Source organism: Trachypithecus francoisi, unplaced genomic scaffold (assembly GCF_009764315.1).
Source record: "Trachypithecus francoisi isolate TF-2019V2 unplaced genomic scaffold, Tfra_2.0 Lachesis_group1, whole genome shotgun sequence".
Classification (NCBI taxonomy): domain Eukaryota; kingdom Metazoa; phylum Chordata; class Mammalia; order Primates; family Cercopithecidae; genus Trachypithecus; species Trachypithecus francoisi.
This window is the reverse complement of record NW_022681454.1, coordinates 2,479,830-2,495,686: the sequence shown is the minus strand read 5'-3', so window position 1 is coordinate 2,495,686 and position 15,857 is coordinate 2,479,830. Positions and strand designations below refer to the sequence as shown.

Sequence of the window (15,857 nt, the reverse complement as noted above, 5' to 3'; positions counted from 1 at the left end):
CTGTGAACCAGCTCTAAGGACAACATGTGGCCCCCAAACTATCCTCAGAGGAGGCGGGGCCTGTCAGCAAAGGCCGTCATCCTTGGGTGCGGCACAGACCTGGGCTCTGGCTGGACTACGTAGGACAGTAGTGCAGCACTGGGCAGAGGGGGGCCCTTCTCACCCTCCTCTTGCTCCGCGAGTGACCAGCTGCTTGGGGCCAGGCTGGGCTTGCAGGGCCACCAAAGTTGGGGACAGTGGGAGTACCTCTCCTCTACCCTGCAACAAGCTAGGACAGCCCCAGGTAGCAGTCCCCAGACCTGGACCCTCCAGGCTGGAGACTGATTAAAAAAATACAAACGACCCCCATAACCACCACTGACACTGGAGGGTCCTCAGTGAGATGCCGATCCTGGCTGTGCTAAAGGGTCCATGTTGATCTGCCCCCCACCTCTCTTCCTGGCCAAGATGCAGACAGAAGGGGAGGCCAGGTGTCACCAGACATTTTAGAGAAACCTCTGACATGAAACATAGAAACCATAAGAAAAGAACCAGGAGAAAACGATGCACAAGGCAGGAAAAAGCCTAGAAAGCAGGCACTGCCATGCAAGAGAAGAGGAGCTACAGCACCCAAGGAACAAGCAATGGTTGGAGAAAGAGCGGGCTTGTGGAAGCCAAAATATGACGCCAGAACCGAAAACGTAAGCAGGAGACGGAAGGCAAAGTTGAGGAAATCTCCCTGAGTAGAAAAAGATGAAGCTGTAGAAAGTAGGGAAAACACTAGGAAAATTAGGGAACTATTCTGGACGGTCCAAACCCCAATTAACAGGAGTTCCAGAAAGATAAGAGAGAGAAATACCCTAGAACTGAAGGATGCGGTCTTCTGGACAGACAGGGCCCCCCTGGCAGCTCAGCACAGGGAATGAGTCATGATATTTCAGAGCCGGGGACACCCCTGAACGTGTTCAGTGAAGGAAGAGTCAGGGGATGCAGAGGAGTCTTGGCTGGGGGTGCCCTGGGAAGTAGGGGCTGAACCCAAGAGACTGTCGTCATGGGGAATTTCCAGGCCACAATGCAGGTAGCCCCAGGGTGACACTGGCTGGCCGGACAAGGACAGAGGAGGAGGGCAGGGGCTTCCAGGGGTATCTCCAGGAGAAGCACCTGGCATGTTCTGCGAGTAGGTTTAACCGCACAGTTAGGGAAAGAGGCTGTGATGCTGGCCCTGGCCAGGGATGGCATCAGCCCAGGGCCTATGTCCCCACCTCCCTGCTGGCTGCACCACCTGAGGCCTGACATGGGCTGTTTTTTTTTTTTTTGAGACAGAGTTTCGCTCTTGTTGGCCAGGCTGGAGTGCAATGGCACGCTCTTGGCTCACTGCAATCTCCATCTCCCAGGTTCAAGCAACTCTCCTGCCTTGGTCACCTGAGTAGCTGGGATTACAGGCGCCCACCACCATGCCGGGCTAATTTTTGTATTTTTTTAGTTGAGATGGGGTTTCACCATGTTGGCCAGGCTGGTCTCGAACTCCTGACCTCAGGTGATCCGCCCGCCTCAGCCTCCCAAAGTGCTGGGATTACAGGCGTGAGCCACCGTGCCTGGCTGGGCTGTCCTTTTAGGGGTTGCTGTAGGGACCAGTCTGGCTGTGCATGGACACAGAGGCCAGCAGGAGCCTCTCTCTAAGGAGGCCAGAAGAAAGGTCGCTTGGAATTTGGAAATCTGGCTTGAAGCCCTAATGCTGAGAACAGGCCCTGGAGACCAGGCCTCCCAGAACAAAGCGAGCATGAGCCTCTGGCACGGCCAGGACCGTTACTGCCCGGGAGCCTGCCCTGGGTCCTGGCTGGGTCACCTTCCCCCACCGCGTGTCTGGAGACCAGCAAGGCTGCCTGGCTGTGCGTTCCTCTGCCAGTGCGGTCCTGATGATTCAGGGCAAAGGAAGAGACAGTGATGCTGCTGGCTTGGAGGACACCAGATCAGAAGCCATTAAACCTGCAAATCCACAGATGCTGAGCTGTAGATGCTGCAGCCAGGCTTGCCTGGGCTAGATGAGGGAGGTTTGTGGGTGAGGCTGCCCAGACCCTCTGAGGGCTCCCACTCCCTCCATGGCCTGCCCCTGGGGACCTGCCACCTAAGCTACCTCAGCCCACCCTGCAGGGAACCTTTGCTTCTTGGAAGGCTGGGCCATGGAAGAGAGATCAGCCACACCCCACCCCAGCTTCAGTGTCCCTTCACTCTCCTCTGACCCCCTCTAGCTGAGCCTCTGGGGTGAGGACTTCGACAGCTGTGAGCAGAAAGGCCCAGGAGGCCCAGTGAGCACCCTCCCTCGAGCCTGCCACGGCAGGAACACTCAGGTGGGGCCTTAAGCTTGTGACAGGCTCCCCTAAGTCCCTGCTCTCTCTGAATTCAGCCCCTTTCCTCGGGAGGGTCCCAGCAGGCCAGGCCACCAGTATGGCAGGGGTGTGGTGCCGTGTGGTGCCGTGCGGTGCAGTGTGGACGTCATGGCCAACCCTGGTGGGTAGGTGGATCTAGGCAGCCATAACACAGCCAGGGGGCAATAGGCTGCTGGCGGCAGGAAGCACTTTTCTGGGGCATTGCTCACTGGGGATGGGGGACCTGTGGCTTTCACTCCAGGCACTGCAGAGAGCAGTGGGGGCTCCCTGTAGGCAGTGAGTTCACAGCTCACAAATCCCACTCCCCATCTTTACCAAGGTCAGCCACATTGAGGCGCTTTTTAAAACTGCACAGCGTAACTGGGGACTTCTCTACAAAAAAAATTAAAGAATGACTCAGGTATGGTGTGTGCCTGTAGTCCTAGCTCCTCGGGAGGCTGAGGTGGGAGGATCCCTCAAGCCCAGGAGGTCGAAGGTGCTCTGGGCTACGTCTGTGCTACCACACTCTAGCTTGGGTGACACATTGAGATCCTGTTAAATAAATAAATAAATAAATGTAAAAAGTCTACTTTTAGAGAAACAACGTTAAAGAATGAGTTTTCTTGCCCTGCCTCCACATCACGTGCGGGTCAGGTTGCCCTGGGATGGGGTCCCCTTGCCCCAGCCTTTTCTAATCTGCTCTGGACACAGCTCTGTCTGGAGGAACTGGGTATACACCCAGGAAAGGGCCTCTTCCTGCGCCTGGTGCGGGCGGTGGGAGTGGGTGGTCTGCGTGAGTGTGGTGGCAGCTGCTCCCAGGGTGGAAGTTTCCCTGCCGTCTCCCCCTGTCCTGGAGCTGGAGCATTCTGGAGAAAGGATGATCCTAGGCATCCTTTGGTGATGCAAGTGGAGGAGAGCAAGAGGGCCATGCCAAGCCCGCCCCCCAATCCAGGGCGGACCTGGTAGGAATGAACTGGAAGGAATAAATGGACAAACCAAGTTGAAGATGGGGATGCCGGGGAGAGGAGCCCCTTTGGAGTCCAGCCTGACTCAAATTGTCCTCCCCTGACCCTGGAACCCTGGTTCATTGTCGGGCCTGAAGGTCGCTGAGGCGGGGCCTCTGGACCCTGAATCTGGCCCAGAGCAGGTGTACGTGAAGGTGGATGTAAGGAAAAGAGATGCTTGAATTCTGAATCCCACTGAAATTAGCCTAAGAACTTCATCAAAACAATCACATCTTTGGGGAGGAAATAGGTATTAAAATTCATCCATTTCTGACGCCTGCTTTCAGCATCTCAGCTATATTCATGTGTTCACTCATTCTCAAACTCTCAGCCTGATTTTATTTTGTTCCTGATTTACGGTCTCACTCTGTCACCCAGGCTGGAGGGCAGTGGCTCAATGATAGCTCACTACAGCTCAAGTGATCCTTCTGCCTCAGCCTCCTAAGTAGCTGGGACTACAGGCGTGCACTACCACGCCCAGCTAATTTTGTACTTAATTTTTTTTTTTTTTTTTGTAGAGACAGGGGTCTTACTATGTTGCCCAGGCTGGTCTTGAACTCCTGGCCTTAAGCGATCCTCCCACCTGAGTCTTCCAAAGTTCAGCTTTAATAGTGAAGTACTATCTATGTGGGAAGTGGAATTTAATTCCCAAGCTTAATGACTTTTTTCTCATATTGATTTTTAACTCCATTGATCAGGACTTGACTATCTTATATTTAAGGCAACTTTAAAGGTGGGCTGGACTAGGCCAGGCACGGTGGCTCATGCCTATAATCCTAGCACTTTGGGAAGCCGAGGTGGGCAGATCACTTGAGATCAGGAGTTCCAGACCAGCCAACATGGTGAAACCCCGTCTCTGCTAAAAATACAAAAATAAGCTGGGCACGGTGGCGGGTGCCTGTAATCCTAACTACTTGGGAGGCTTAGGCAGAGAAGTGCTTGAACCTGGGAGGCAGAGGTTGCAGTGAGCCGAGATCATGCCACTGCACTCCAGCGTGGGTGACAGAGCAAGACTCCATCTAAAAAAAAGAGTGGGCTGGGCGCCGTAGCTCAAACCTGTAATCCCAGCACTTTGGGAGGCCGAGACGGGCGGATCACGAGGTCATGAGATTGAGACCATCCTGGCTAACACGGTGAAACCCCGTCTCTACTGAAAAATACAAAAAATTAGCCGGGCGTGGTGGCGGCACCTGTAGTCCCAGCTACTTGGGAGGCTGAGGCAGGAGAATGGCGGGAACCCAGGAGGCGGAGCTTGCAGTGAGCTGAGATCCAGCCACTGCACTCCAGCCTGGGCGACAGAGCAAGGCTCCGTCTCAAAAAAAAAAAAAAAAAAAGGGTGGGCTGAAGCTTCTCTTTTCTTAGGAAATATTTTATAGACACAAATGAGATTATATGAGGAGTTTAAATTCCATCAGACACAAAACAGCTCAACACTCTCAACCACTAGGAGATAATTCATTTACCTAAGATCTCAAATGTATGTTAATTAAAATATAATCTTTTCTCTTGATTAAAGCCAGTGTCCTAAGGGTTGCTGCCAAGCCACGCCCCCATGGCTTCTGCTTAAAGCACAATCCCACGTGGCAGGTTTTGCTAGTTGCTTTTCAAACTCCACTCCCCCTTTCCTCCCAAATAAAAAAACTCTGACTTTTAGCTGGGTCTACTGCTGCCCAACTGAAAGACGGCATTTCCTAGCCTCCCTGGTAGCTGGGGCATGGTCTTGTGGCTAAGTTCTCCCATCACCTTCAAGAAGTGGAAAGGTGTGAGACTTCTGGATAGTCTCCCTGAACGAGAGGGGCATATCCATCTTCTCTTTCGTAGCTGGTACCTGGGCTGAGGAGGTGATGGCAGGAATGTGGGCAGCCATCCTGGATCATGAAGAAATGTGAATGGCAGCTAGAAAAGTCAATCCTTGAGGACTTTTTTTTTTTGTTTTGTTTGAGACGGAGTCTCGCTGTGTCGCGCAGGCTGGAGTGCAGTGGTGTGATCACCACTCACTGCAAGCTCCGCCTCCCGGGTTCACGCCATTCTCCTGCCTCAGCCTCCCGTGTAGCTGGGACTACAGGCACTCGCCACCATGACAGGCTAATTTTTGTATTTTTAGTAGAGACGGGGTTTCACTGTGTTAGCCAGGATGGTCTCGATCTCCTGACCTTGTGATCCGCCCGTCTCGGCCTCCCAAAGTGTTGGGATTACAGGTGTGAGCCACCGCGCCTGGCCTCCATGACCTCTTTTTTTTTTTTTTGAGACGGAGTCTCGCTCTATTGCCCAGGCTGGAGAAGCTGGAGTGCAGTGGCGCCATCTCGACTCACTGCAAGCTCCGCCTCCCAGGTTCACGCCATTCTTCTGCGTCAGTCTCCCAAGTAGCTGGGACTACAGGCACCCACCACCATGCCTGGCTAATTTTTTGTATTTTTAGCAGAGACGGGGTTTCACAGTGTTAGCCAGGATGGTCTCGATCTCCTGACCTCGTGATCCGCTCGCCTCGTCCTCCCAAAGTGCTGGGATTACAGGCATGAGCCACCGCTCCCGGCAACCTCTTTTATAAAAATATGAGTAATATCCTTGTTGAGGCCACTGTGATGTTGGGATTTTTCAATACATGCAGCTAAACCTAACTGATACCCCACTTCCCCAGGTTCAGACTTCATCCCATGCACAATTTCAAACTATAAAACAAAGGAAGGGAAGCTCTGAGCAGATAAAACTGCTCCAGGACCTGGAGTTGGCCAAGGATAGACCCAAAGAGAACAGCCATTCACTCAGTGGACAAGCCCATCAAGTGTCTACCCCAAGATCCTGTGCTGAAGAAATTATGGCTTTGGGAGCAGCAAGTTTTACGGGGGAAGATTGAGAGTGCGGTTTGGGACACGTTAAATTTAAGAGGATCTGTTAGGTGTCCAAATGGTGAAGAACAGGTAAACAGGAGTTTCAGGGTTGAGGCTAGAGATGCAGGTTTTGAGAAGTTTGGGAGAAAATGGTTGTTTATATAACCACTTGACTGTAGGAAATCCCGCAGGGAGGGGGTGGATAGAGTAGCTTCCAAGGACTGAGTCCAGGGTCTCCAGTGTTGAGAGGTCGGTGAGCAAGGGAGGCAACCAGCCAAGGAGATCAAGCAGGAGTGGCCAGGAGCAAGGAGGAAAAGTTGACAGAGTAATCTGTTCCAGCCAAGGGAGGATGGTGTGTTACGGAGAGGGCACAGTCGGCTGGGTCACCTGGTGGTGACAGTTCAAGGAAGAGATGAGCACTGACCCCTGATCATCGGATTTTGCAACATCAAGGTCAAGGATGACTTTGATAAAGAGCTTCAGAGGAGTGACTGGGTGAAAATCTGATTGGAGTAGGTTCCAGAAAGAACACGTGGGAAGGGATTGGAGATAAGGGACAACTCCAGAGGGATTTTGCCCTTCAGAGGGTCGACTGCGTGGTAGGAAGAGGAAGTTAGGGAAAATCAATTAGTTACTCAAAAATGAACATGGACCCCACCCCCAACTAAGAGAAATCTCAGATGCCAGCGCACCTAGGCTCACATTGAGTCTGATGGAATAAAGTGGTCATGGAGTCCACGGAACTTTCTGAGTACCTGGCCCTGGCCATAAGGACAACCAGGAACAGGTCATATTTCTAAATTCTGAACCGAGCAGGGCATGATTTCCATCTCCTGTGTCTCACATCTACACGTTTCACAACACGCCAGAAACGTGGTGCTGGTGCGGCAGGGAAAAGTGCAGCGCTGTGGGGTCAGGCCAACCCAGACCCGCCGTGATCTGGATGCAACCCCCACAGCCAGGGCACGCCGGCCTCGTTGTGCCTGCTTCTCCGACTGTCAATGGGAAGTGTAAGTGAGGCCACGTGTGGGTTTTTAGCTCTCTGCTTGACACACAGCAGGCACTCAGATTGAGGTGAGCGTTTTAAGGTACAAATTAGGGCACCATTGGGGGGAGTAGCGAGGGCGGGAGAGTATCTTTTTAGAACGCACCGCTGGTAGTGGTGATTTAAAAAAAAAAAAAAAAGAAAGAAAAAAAAGAGGCACCGTTCACTTTCATCGGGGAGCTGGGAAGAAGACCGAAAAGGTGTTTGGGGGAAGCAAGATGAGCAGCGAGTGAGAGGAAACCGGCCGGCGGGTCATGAAAGTCGGCAGCGCGTAGCCCCGCACCTGTCCCGCCCCCATACCTGGCGGGCCCTCCGGGCAGCCGAGCCCTCCTGCCGCCGCCACCTGCCGCCGCAGCAGTTTCCTCGGCCAGCTGGGGCGAAGGGCTTGGCAGTCGCGGTCAGTCAGCTCCTGGTAGGCAGGACGCGGCGGCTGTTTGGCGTCGTCGCCTAGCAACCGGCTGCACGTTCCGGCGCCGTTGGGTGGACCACAACCCCCACAATGCACAGCGCCGCGGCGCGGCCCGGGACGCCAAGTCCTGGGCACCACTTCCCCGCCATGTCCTTCGGGACTTGTAGTTTCTTGGACTCCCGGGCGCGGCGAGTCTCCCAGCCAGCAGAGAGCGCGCCTCGGGCGGGGTGCGGCGCCCGCGCGCTGGGATTGGGCCGCCTCCGCCCCGCCCGCCCCGCCCGCCGCTCGCGGTGGGCCCGGGGCTCGCGGCGCCGTAGGCGCATGTGCGGCGCGGGGCGGCCGTGACCAGCGGAGTGCGGGGTGTCAGTGAGCAGCGAGGAGCCGCGCGCCCCCGTGCCCGCGTCTGTCCGTGCGCCCGAGCGCCCGAGCGCCCGCTCCCGGGTCTGAGGGTCCGCCCGGCGCACCGCTTGTAGAGCATCCTCAGGGCCGCGCACCTGTCCCGCTCAGCTGCCCGCCGCCCGCTCGGCGCTCCGGGCTCAGCTCGCCAGCTTCCCCGCGACCGCGCGGGGGCTCCAGCCGTGCCTCCGCGTCCGCCCCGCGCCGCAGCCGGGCCCGGGCGCAGCGCTGCGGAGGGCGAGGGCCGCCCGGAGTCCGGCCAGGGCCGGCGCGGCGATGATGAACAGGTTCCGAAAGTGGCTCTACAAACCCAAGGTGAGCGGCCCCGCTCGGGCCGGATGCCCCCCACGCCGCGGCCTCTCCCCTCCCCAGGACCGCCCGTCAGCCCTACGAGACGGACCCCCTTTTCCTGTCCGTGGCCGGCCTCTTCCCCCACCGCCGACATACTTCCCTCCACTCCGCGACTTGGACAGACCTTCATCTCCCTGTCCCTGGGGCGGGTCCGAACGTCCCTCCCCGCTTCCTAAGCCCAGGTCCAGGACTGACCCTCCTGCTCCTCCTCTCGGGCCGGGGAGCACTTTCCCTCCCCCTTTATCCAGGGCCACAACGGGCCCCTCTCCCTCCTCATCCCGGTCCTGGACGGGCCCTCCTATACTTCGTGGTCCCCAGCCCGCGGGCCTGGAGCAGACCCCCTACTACTTATCCGTCTCCCCTCCCGGAACCAGGGATGCCCCCTCATTCTCCTCCTGCCCCCACCCCCATTGTCCTGGGCCGGGAATGGACCTCCCTCGACACTCCAGAACAGACCCTCTCCCCTCTTCCCCAGGTTCTGAGAGAAGCCACATTTCCCAATCCCTGGGTCCAGGGCAGACCCGTCCTTCCGAGTCCAGAGAGGATCCTGATGGCGCTGCCAACGGCCTCCCTTCCTGAACCAGGACTGACCCACACCTCGGACCAGTTGGCGTCCCCTCCCTTGTCCCCATCCTTGTCCCTTCCCCACCCGCGTCCTCTGGAATCCGGGACAGGTCCTCCGCCCGGCCCTTGGGACGAGCGCGCCCGTGGCCAGCACCCTTGGCGGGGCTGGAGGTGCGGCTCCCCAACCGGCGCCTGCGGCCCTCCTAGCGCCATGGGGTCGGGGTCCGGGCGGCGCGCTCCGTGCCTCGGCGGCTGCGCCAGTCGCACTGCAGGCGCTGCGTCCCCGCCGCCCGCTTGGGGCTCGTGTCCGCTGCAGCCGGAGCAGGGCTGGGCGCGCTCGGCGCGGGGTAGAGGCGCGGCGGTGCTCGGGATCCCGGCGCAGGGTCTAGGGCGCATCTGGGCGTCCGAGGGTGGCACCCTGGGGCCGGCGCAGCGGGGAGGCCCTGGCCCTGAGATCTTGGGAGAGGGCACGGCTCGGGTGGGGTCACCGCGGCGACCAAGGGCGGGAGTGGGGCCAGCGCTGCGTCCGGGCAGCTCGGACATCCAAGGCCACTGCGTTGCCGACCCACCCCTCCTCCCTCCGCTGGCCACCTTTCTCCGTCCAGCGTCCCATGCCGCCGCCTCCACCGTGGGTGAGCTGTCACGGCGGAGATTTCCTGAAATCCGTGCCTCGCGTGCGCCCATTCCAGGAAGGCGGGAGGTCGGTTTGGAAGATCGGCATGGAGGTTTGAGGGCGAACTCAGGGCCCGGAAGGGCGCGTGCCTCACGCCTTTGAGGTCGGGGAATTCTATTTGTCGTTGCAGGAGTGTTGGGTTGATGGCTTACGATACATGGGGCGCCCCTTGCTCGGCCTTGGCCTGACTGGGAGGGGATTCAGGGTTCCTGTGGTGGCACTCCCTTCTCCCAACCTCCCTGTCCCTAGCAGTGACTTCTTAAGGGTTCGTCCAGAGCCTTGCGCTTCCTGGCGCTGGGTGTGGTTTGGGGCCGAGCCGTCTGCGCCCAGCCTCTCCTGCGGCGCCTCCGAGCCCCTCTCGGTCTTGCCTGCTGCCCCCATGCGCCTCTGCCGGGGGAGGGCGGTGGCCTCTGGATAGCGGTATGAGTGGCGTTTGGTTCCAGTGACTTTCCTCACCAGTTACGGAAAACCAAGTCGGCTTGCAAAACGGCGTTTTGTGGGCGTGCAGCAGCAGCATTATTTTCTGTGACATATGGCGGGAGGCAGCTGGAGAAAGGTGTCTCAGGTCTTAAAGTAACATTCTGGTGTCGCTGAAAGCACTTGCTGGGACACTAGGGGATGCCCCTCCGGACGTGGGGCCGCATTTGGGGGGTCACCCTTCTTCTAATTGTGTTGAAAAGGAAGGAAAAATAATTGGAGACTCTGTTTCATAAGTAGCTGAGTAATTTCAGAATGGCCTTGTCTGTTTTCGTTTAGGGAAGACACTTTAAAGGTAGAACATGATACTTGACGTTGTCCCCAAGAATTAGGAATTGTGTTTCTAACTTTTCGTCTCCAGCAGGCAGCTGCCTTTCCAGGCAGGGGGCAGGCACTGAGAGGGCACCGCCAGTGAATCAGCTGATCCCAGGAGTCAGCCCAGAGCTTCTGTGCCTCTGGAGAAGGGAGGGAACAGGATTCGTGCGAACCTCTCCTTTTTCTCATTGTCTTCTCCCGGCATGCTGTCTGGTACTAGCTCCAGAGCTCTGGACTTGAGACCTATCTCCGTCTCAGATCTGTCTCTGGCCATGGCATTTTCTGGGAGCTGGTGCCCTGTGGGCAGTCTGAACTTGGGCTGTCTCTTATTTGAGATCTGTCTTTGGAGTTCAATATCTTGATTGTTTGAAGGGTTGGAGTACGTTATGTCATTCCAGAGCTTTTCATTTTTCAAACCAAAGCTCAGATTCTTGTCTTGGATTATGAATTGAATTTTATGCTTCTCCTTCTTGTCTAATTTAACACATTTTGGCACAAATAAGCACAAAGTCAGTCCTGGGAAGATTCTGGGCCTGGACGAGTTGAAGTGTTAAACATTAACTGTGGGAGGATGTGTCTGGGGGAGACTGTTGCCTGCAGTTAGGAATTTTTTTTCCCACTTTATTTAGATAGATGTACAATTCAAACTGAATTTTTAATTGAATTCCTGCTCTGGTTTAAAACTGCACAGTGATCTTCTTTTTATAAATTTTTAAGTGTGTGTGTGTGTGTGTGTTTGTAGAGACAGGGTCTCACTATGTTGCCCAGGCTGGACTCAAATTCCTGGCCTCAAGCAATCCTCCTGCCTCAGCCTCCCGAAGCGCTGGGATTACAAGTGTGAGCCACTGTGCCTGGTCAACACTGAGCTTCTTGTTCATTACAATATGGTGGAAAATATTCTGAAATGAGAATATTATTCACTGTTCTTATAGTTTTAAAAAGCAGTTGGAAATGCTTAAAAATATTCCTGTGTGACATAAATTTTGATATCTGAATAAAAATTAGCTACTACATTAGCTACCTAAGTTGAGTAAAAGAATGCCTGATGAATAATACAAAAGTTTAACATTAAAATGACATTTGCAAATTATATTTCTATTCACTTTCTTAATCAGTCTTTTAAACACCAATATGATTTTTCTTGGTATTAAGTGGTCAGATCTTTTAAGTATTATCCTGACTTTGAACACTACCTGGAAGAGACGTGCAGGAAAACCTGTCAGCTTGTCCTGCTTTGTTGATGTTGGTGAAATACTTTCTTGCTTTTCTTTAAAGTCTTTTCAAGAGAGTTTATGCTTTACAAAGGCGAACCATTTTGGCATGGCTGGTGTCTTCATTTGAAACAAAAGTGTCAGTGCTGTGTTTCTTGCTTGGTTATGACTTTCTATTGATTGACCTGGCTGGAGGTTCCTGGTCACTAGGAGGTGAGAACTCCCGGCAAGGGGGAAAGGGACCTGGACACTTACCTGGACCTGGGCAAGATTTCCTGGCCATCAGCAAAGAGCGTATTAATAATCACGCAGGATGAACTTGTGCTTCCCATCTTTGAGGAGGAATTGACCCTCAGTGGGTTATGCTGGCCAGGTGGATGGGGTCGTTCCTGTGTGGCTGGTTACCATGCTCAACCTTGCACTCCGAGAAGAGCTCGCTTGTCTGCACCCCCAGACCGTTTTCAGAGTGGGGGCTATTAACCTTTCTTGTCCTCCTGCTTTGTAGAACATTCCTTATAAATCTGCTTTACTGAGTGATGTGTATTCGGTAACTTCCTGTAAACATTCCAGGCCCAGATTAGCAATGACATGGCCTTTGCCAAGAAAAGCCTGAGTGACTTGCTGGGTGTGTGTGCTTTATAAAAGAAGAACCCTTTGGGTTTTGTAAAATCCACCTGGGGGCCAACCCCACTGGCATGTTTTGTGGGAACCTGCTAGGACTGAGCAGTACTGAGCACAGGACTGAGCAGTACTGAGCATAGGACCTCCTGCCCTTCGGCTCTTGTGTTAACCCCGCCTCAGTCACCTGAGGATTTCCAGGGTTCCAGCCCACTTGGTCATGGGCCCTTGAAGAGAGCTGCCCATTGGTGGCCAGCACTCTGTACCTTGGCTACCTGGCTGAGAAGGGCGGCACCCTGGAAACGAAGTGGCAGATGGGGGCGGCCCCCAGAGTTGGGGGTGGGGCAAGGTCTGGATATATCTGTTTGGTCCTGATGTGCAGAGATGAGGCGCAGCCCGGTCCTCCTTTCAGGGATCCCCACTGGTGGCTGAGGGTGAGGGATGATGACAGAGACCCCCCAGAACCACACAGCTGGGGCTTGGAATGCTGTGGGAGGGGTCTTGATGGAGACTGGGGCCTGGCACGAGTGGGACCTATGAGAGGGCAGTCACCAGCATGTGCCTCGACTTCTCTGCTTTGCGTCACCTGGGAAATGAATTGCTGTCCCTACAGCACTGTGTCCGTGCCCCATGCCAAGCACAGACCCTGTTCCAGGGGCTTGGGATTTGAGTGATAACTTCTAGCTAGGCTACTGATGAGTTAGTTTTCAGCTGATAAACTCCAAGTGCCCAGCTGTGGCAGGGGGTTTTCCTTGGTCTGGCACGTTTCTCTCTGAGATGAGCTGCTGGAAAGTCAGTGTTCCGGATGCTGCACAGGCTGAGCCCGGCGGTGCTCCCTCTCCTGGCGGGCGCCTGGCACGGAGGGGGCTCGGGAAGTCCTGGGAGGATGCTTGGCAGCGCTGAGTCAGAGTAGGCGTGGCTGGCCCTGCACACCGGTCTCTCTCTGTTGCATGGGGTTCTCTGAATTCAGAAGGCTCTGGGACTCCCCCGGCTCTGCATCCAGGTCATGCCACCCCTCCCAGAGAACCTTCCTTTCCACATTAGCACTCAGGCTGTGGTCAGCAGGAGTGCAGTGCGGACGCCTGAGAGTCCATCTGCTCTTAAAGTGGCTTTGTAGAACCCGCTCCCTTGCCTCCTAGGAAGTGACTCTCAGCGGGCAGCTCACATCTCATTTCCTGCGCTTTGCTGAGGTTTCTGTTTGTGGTCGGGGGAGTGTGGGACCTCACATGCCTTGCCCGGTGCCAGCGGCATTTGCAGGGCAATTAAGAGCCTGGGCTGCAGACAGAGGGCGAGCATCACTCGCTGTGCCGACCCTGTCATCACTCAGGGCTCTCCTTCCCTGGCAGGGCAGGGCAGGGCAGGGTACTTACTGGAAACGTCTGGTATGATTTCTGTTAAATGGGCGAGTCGGAGGCAGGGAGTCAAGAGCTTCACATAATTGATATTTGGACTCAGCAGGCAGGGCAGATGGGGGAGGGAAGCAGGGCCCAGTGTCCGGCCCCACAGGCTGAGTGTTTTTAGGTCATTTTATTCGACCTTAAGAGGAGAGATGGGTAATTTAAGGAGGCTTCAGTGGCCGGTTTCAGCCACCAAGAATTCCCAGAATACCGGGTGTGCTTGCTCTCAGTGTGTGCAAGTGCACATCTGAGAGCTGGTAAGTGACGGCCAGGGTGTGGTTTTGTTTGAGTTGACAGCCTTGTGCAGCTACAGGCTGTGCCGGGTGCAAAGGCAAATAATGGTGAGCTGATTCCAGTTCAAAGAAAAATAAATGCTGAGAAGCCTGTGGGTTTCAGTGCTTCCCCAGTGTTTTCTTGTCTTCAGTGGTTGCTGGCCATGTGTGCTCCAGGGCCTGGCTGGGGATTCCTGTCCCTCCCACACCTGTGCCTCAGTTTCCCTAGTGTCAGGTGGGCATGCTGAGACCTGCCTTGTGGAATTGTTGGGAGCATGTGAGGAGACCATCTCTGCCCAAGACTCACAGGAACAGTTCAACCAATGACCCCAGTCAATACTGGGAGAACCGGCCGGGCGCGGTGGCTCAAGCCTGTAATCCCAGCACTTTGGGAGGCCGAGACGGGCGGATCACGAGGTCAGGAGATTGAGACCATCCTGGCTAACACGGTGAAACCCCGTCTCTACTAAAAAATACAAAAAACTAGCCGGGCGAGGTGGCGGGCGCCTGTAGTCCCAGCTACTCGGGAGGCTGAGGCAGGAGAATGGCGTAAACCCGGGAAGCGGAGCTTGCAGTGAGCTGAGATCTGGCCACTGCACTCCAGCCTGGGTGACAGAGCGAGACTCCGTCTCAAAAAAAAAAAAAAAAAAAAAGTACTGGGAGAACCAGTGGGTGGTGTAAGCACGTGGGGACTTCCACAGAACCAACATTTAGCTACTTAGGGTTTCATGTCAGTATTTCTTGGAGTCCCAGAGACCATCACAGCTTCCAATTCCTCCAGCCAGGCCATTCTGAGAGTGAAAGGGTCTCAGTGGGGGCCTGCCACCCCTGCACCTTTTTCTGGTGGGTGGCAGGTGCTTGGTTGCTGGGAACAGACTCTGACTTAGGACACCTCAGGCATCCCCGTGGGGCCAGTTACAGGTCCCCCTGATGATGAAGGATGCCTCCCTGAGCCTGCCTGCACCCCAGGCATCCCCACAGGCCTGGTTACATGTCCCCCTGAGGATGAAGGATGTGCCCTGCCCCTGCCTGTGCCCGAGGGGAGAGATGCTGTCATGTGCTCACCCACCACACGAACACCTGCTTCATCTGTGGTTGACAGGACCAGGGCTGACTGCAGCTGGTGTGGGCAGCAATGGGGTTCACTATGTCGGACTGATCCCCAAACCTCTCATGCTGTCTTCCCATGGCCAGTGCCCCATTTGTTGTCTGGATGCTCAGGACCTAGGAGAGGACTCCAGGGCTCTGGGGTGGCAGCGGGGAAGGGGTTGGGGTGCACTCACCTTGCACTGTGATGTGAGGGGGATAAACTTCTATGCGTTAAGGCATTGAGGTTTGAGGGTCGTTTGTGAATGTTTGAACTATGCTGATGCACCCTGTTTTACAAATGGGGTCTCAGGACAAGTCACCTTGCTGGAACCTCTATAGCCAGGAGGAAGCAGGGCTGGGATTTACACTCAGGTCCGTGGGACCCCAGGGCTGGCACCCGTGTTTGTCAGGCAAAGTCTCCTTTCTTGCAGGAAGGAACTGGACGTCATCGGATTTTACATGAGTGCCATTTGGTGAAACGATTACTTTTGTGCTTTGTTCAGTTGGATTGCAAAAAAAAACTTAGATATTGATGGGCAAGTCAAGTGAAGGAGGAAGACAAAAGTGAATGGATATTTTTTGACTGATCTGAATAGATTAAGCACAAGTAGAATAGAACATTTTATGTTATGGTAATTTATGTAGAATAGTTGGATAAGATGAATGGAATGATTTTTTCCTTCTTACAGTAAGTATTCTGAAGCTCTTCCATTTCTCATTGTTTTCCTGCTGGAGGGAGGCAGGGGATGTAGGGGGCACATCAAGTGGGGCGCCCTCCCTGGCTGAGGAGCGTGGGTCCAAACTGCAAGGCTGGCTCTCTAAGTCTCTGCCATGGGTGTGGTTTTGCTCCAGTTGTGCTGGCC

The 15,857-nt window shown here is 55.0% G+C and overlaps 2 protein-coding genes across 10 annotated transcripts in view; one reads left to right on the top strand and one right to left on the bottom strand.

Annotated features, from left to right (window-relative positions):
- CFAP99 (cilia and flagella associated protein 99) overlaps positions 1-7,787 on the bottom strand; it is a 46,100-nt gene extending 38,313 nt beyond the window's left edge. For both annotated transcript variants that reach the window (XM_033213501.1, XM_033213502.1), the window contains exon 1: positions 7,523-7,787. The gene's annotated coding sequence lies outside the window, so the exon portion shown is untranslated. The remainder of the gene's footprint in view (positions 1-7,522) is intronic.
- Positions 7,788-7,917: 130 nt separating this feature from the next.
- The window catches only part of ZFYVE28 (zinc finger FYVE-type containing 28), a 150,814-nt gene continuing 142,874 nt past the window's right edge, over positions 7,918-15,857 (top strand). For 3 of the 8 annotated variants that reach the window (XM_033213489.1, XM_033213493.1, XM_033213492.1), the window contains exon 1: positions 7,925-8,342. Coding sequence is in view for 3 of the 8 variants with exons in the window: in XM_033213500.1 (XP_033069391.1) it covers positions 8,304-8,342 (39 nt within the window). In the remaining 5 variants the exon portion in view is untranslated. Of the gene's footprint in view, positions 8,343-15,857 lie in introns of all 8 variants that reach the window. The other 5 variants (XM_033213488.1, XM_033213490.1, XM_033213491.1 and 2 more) reach the window with 3 other exon arrangements.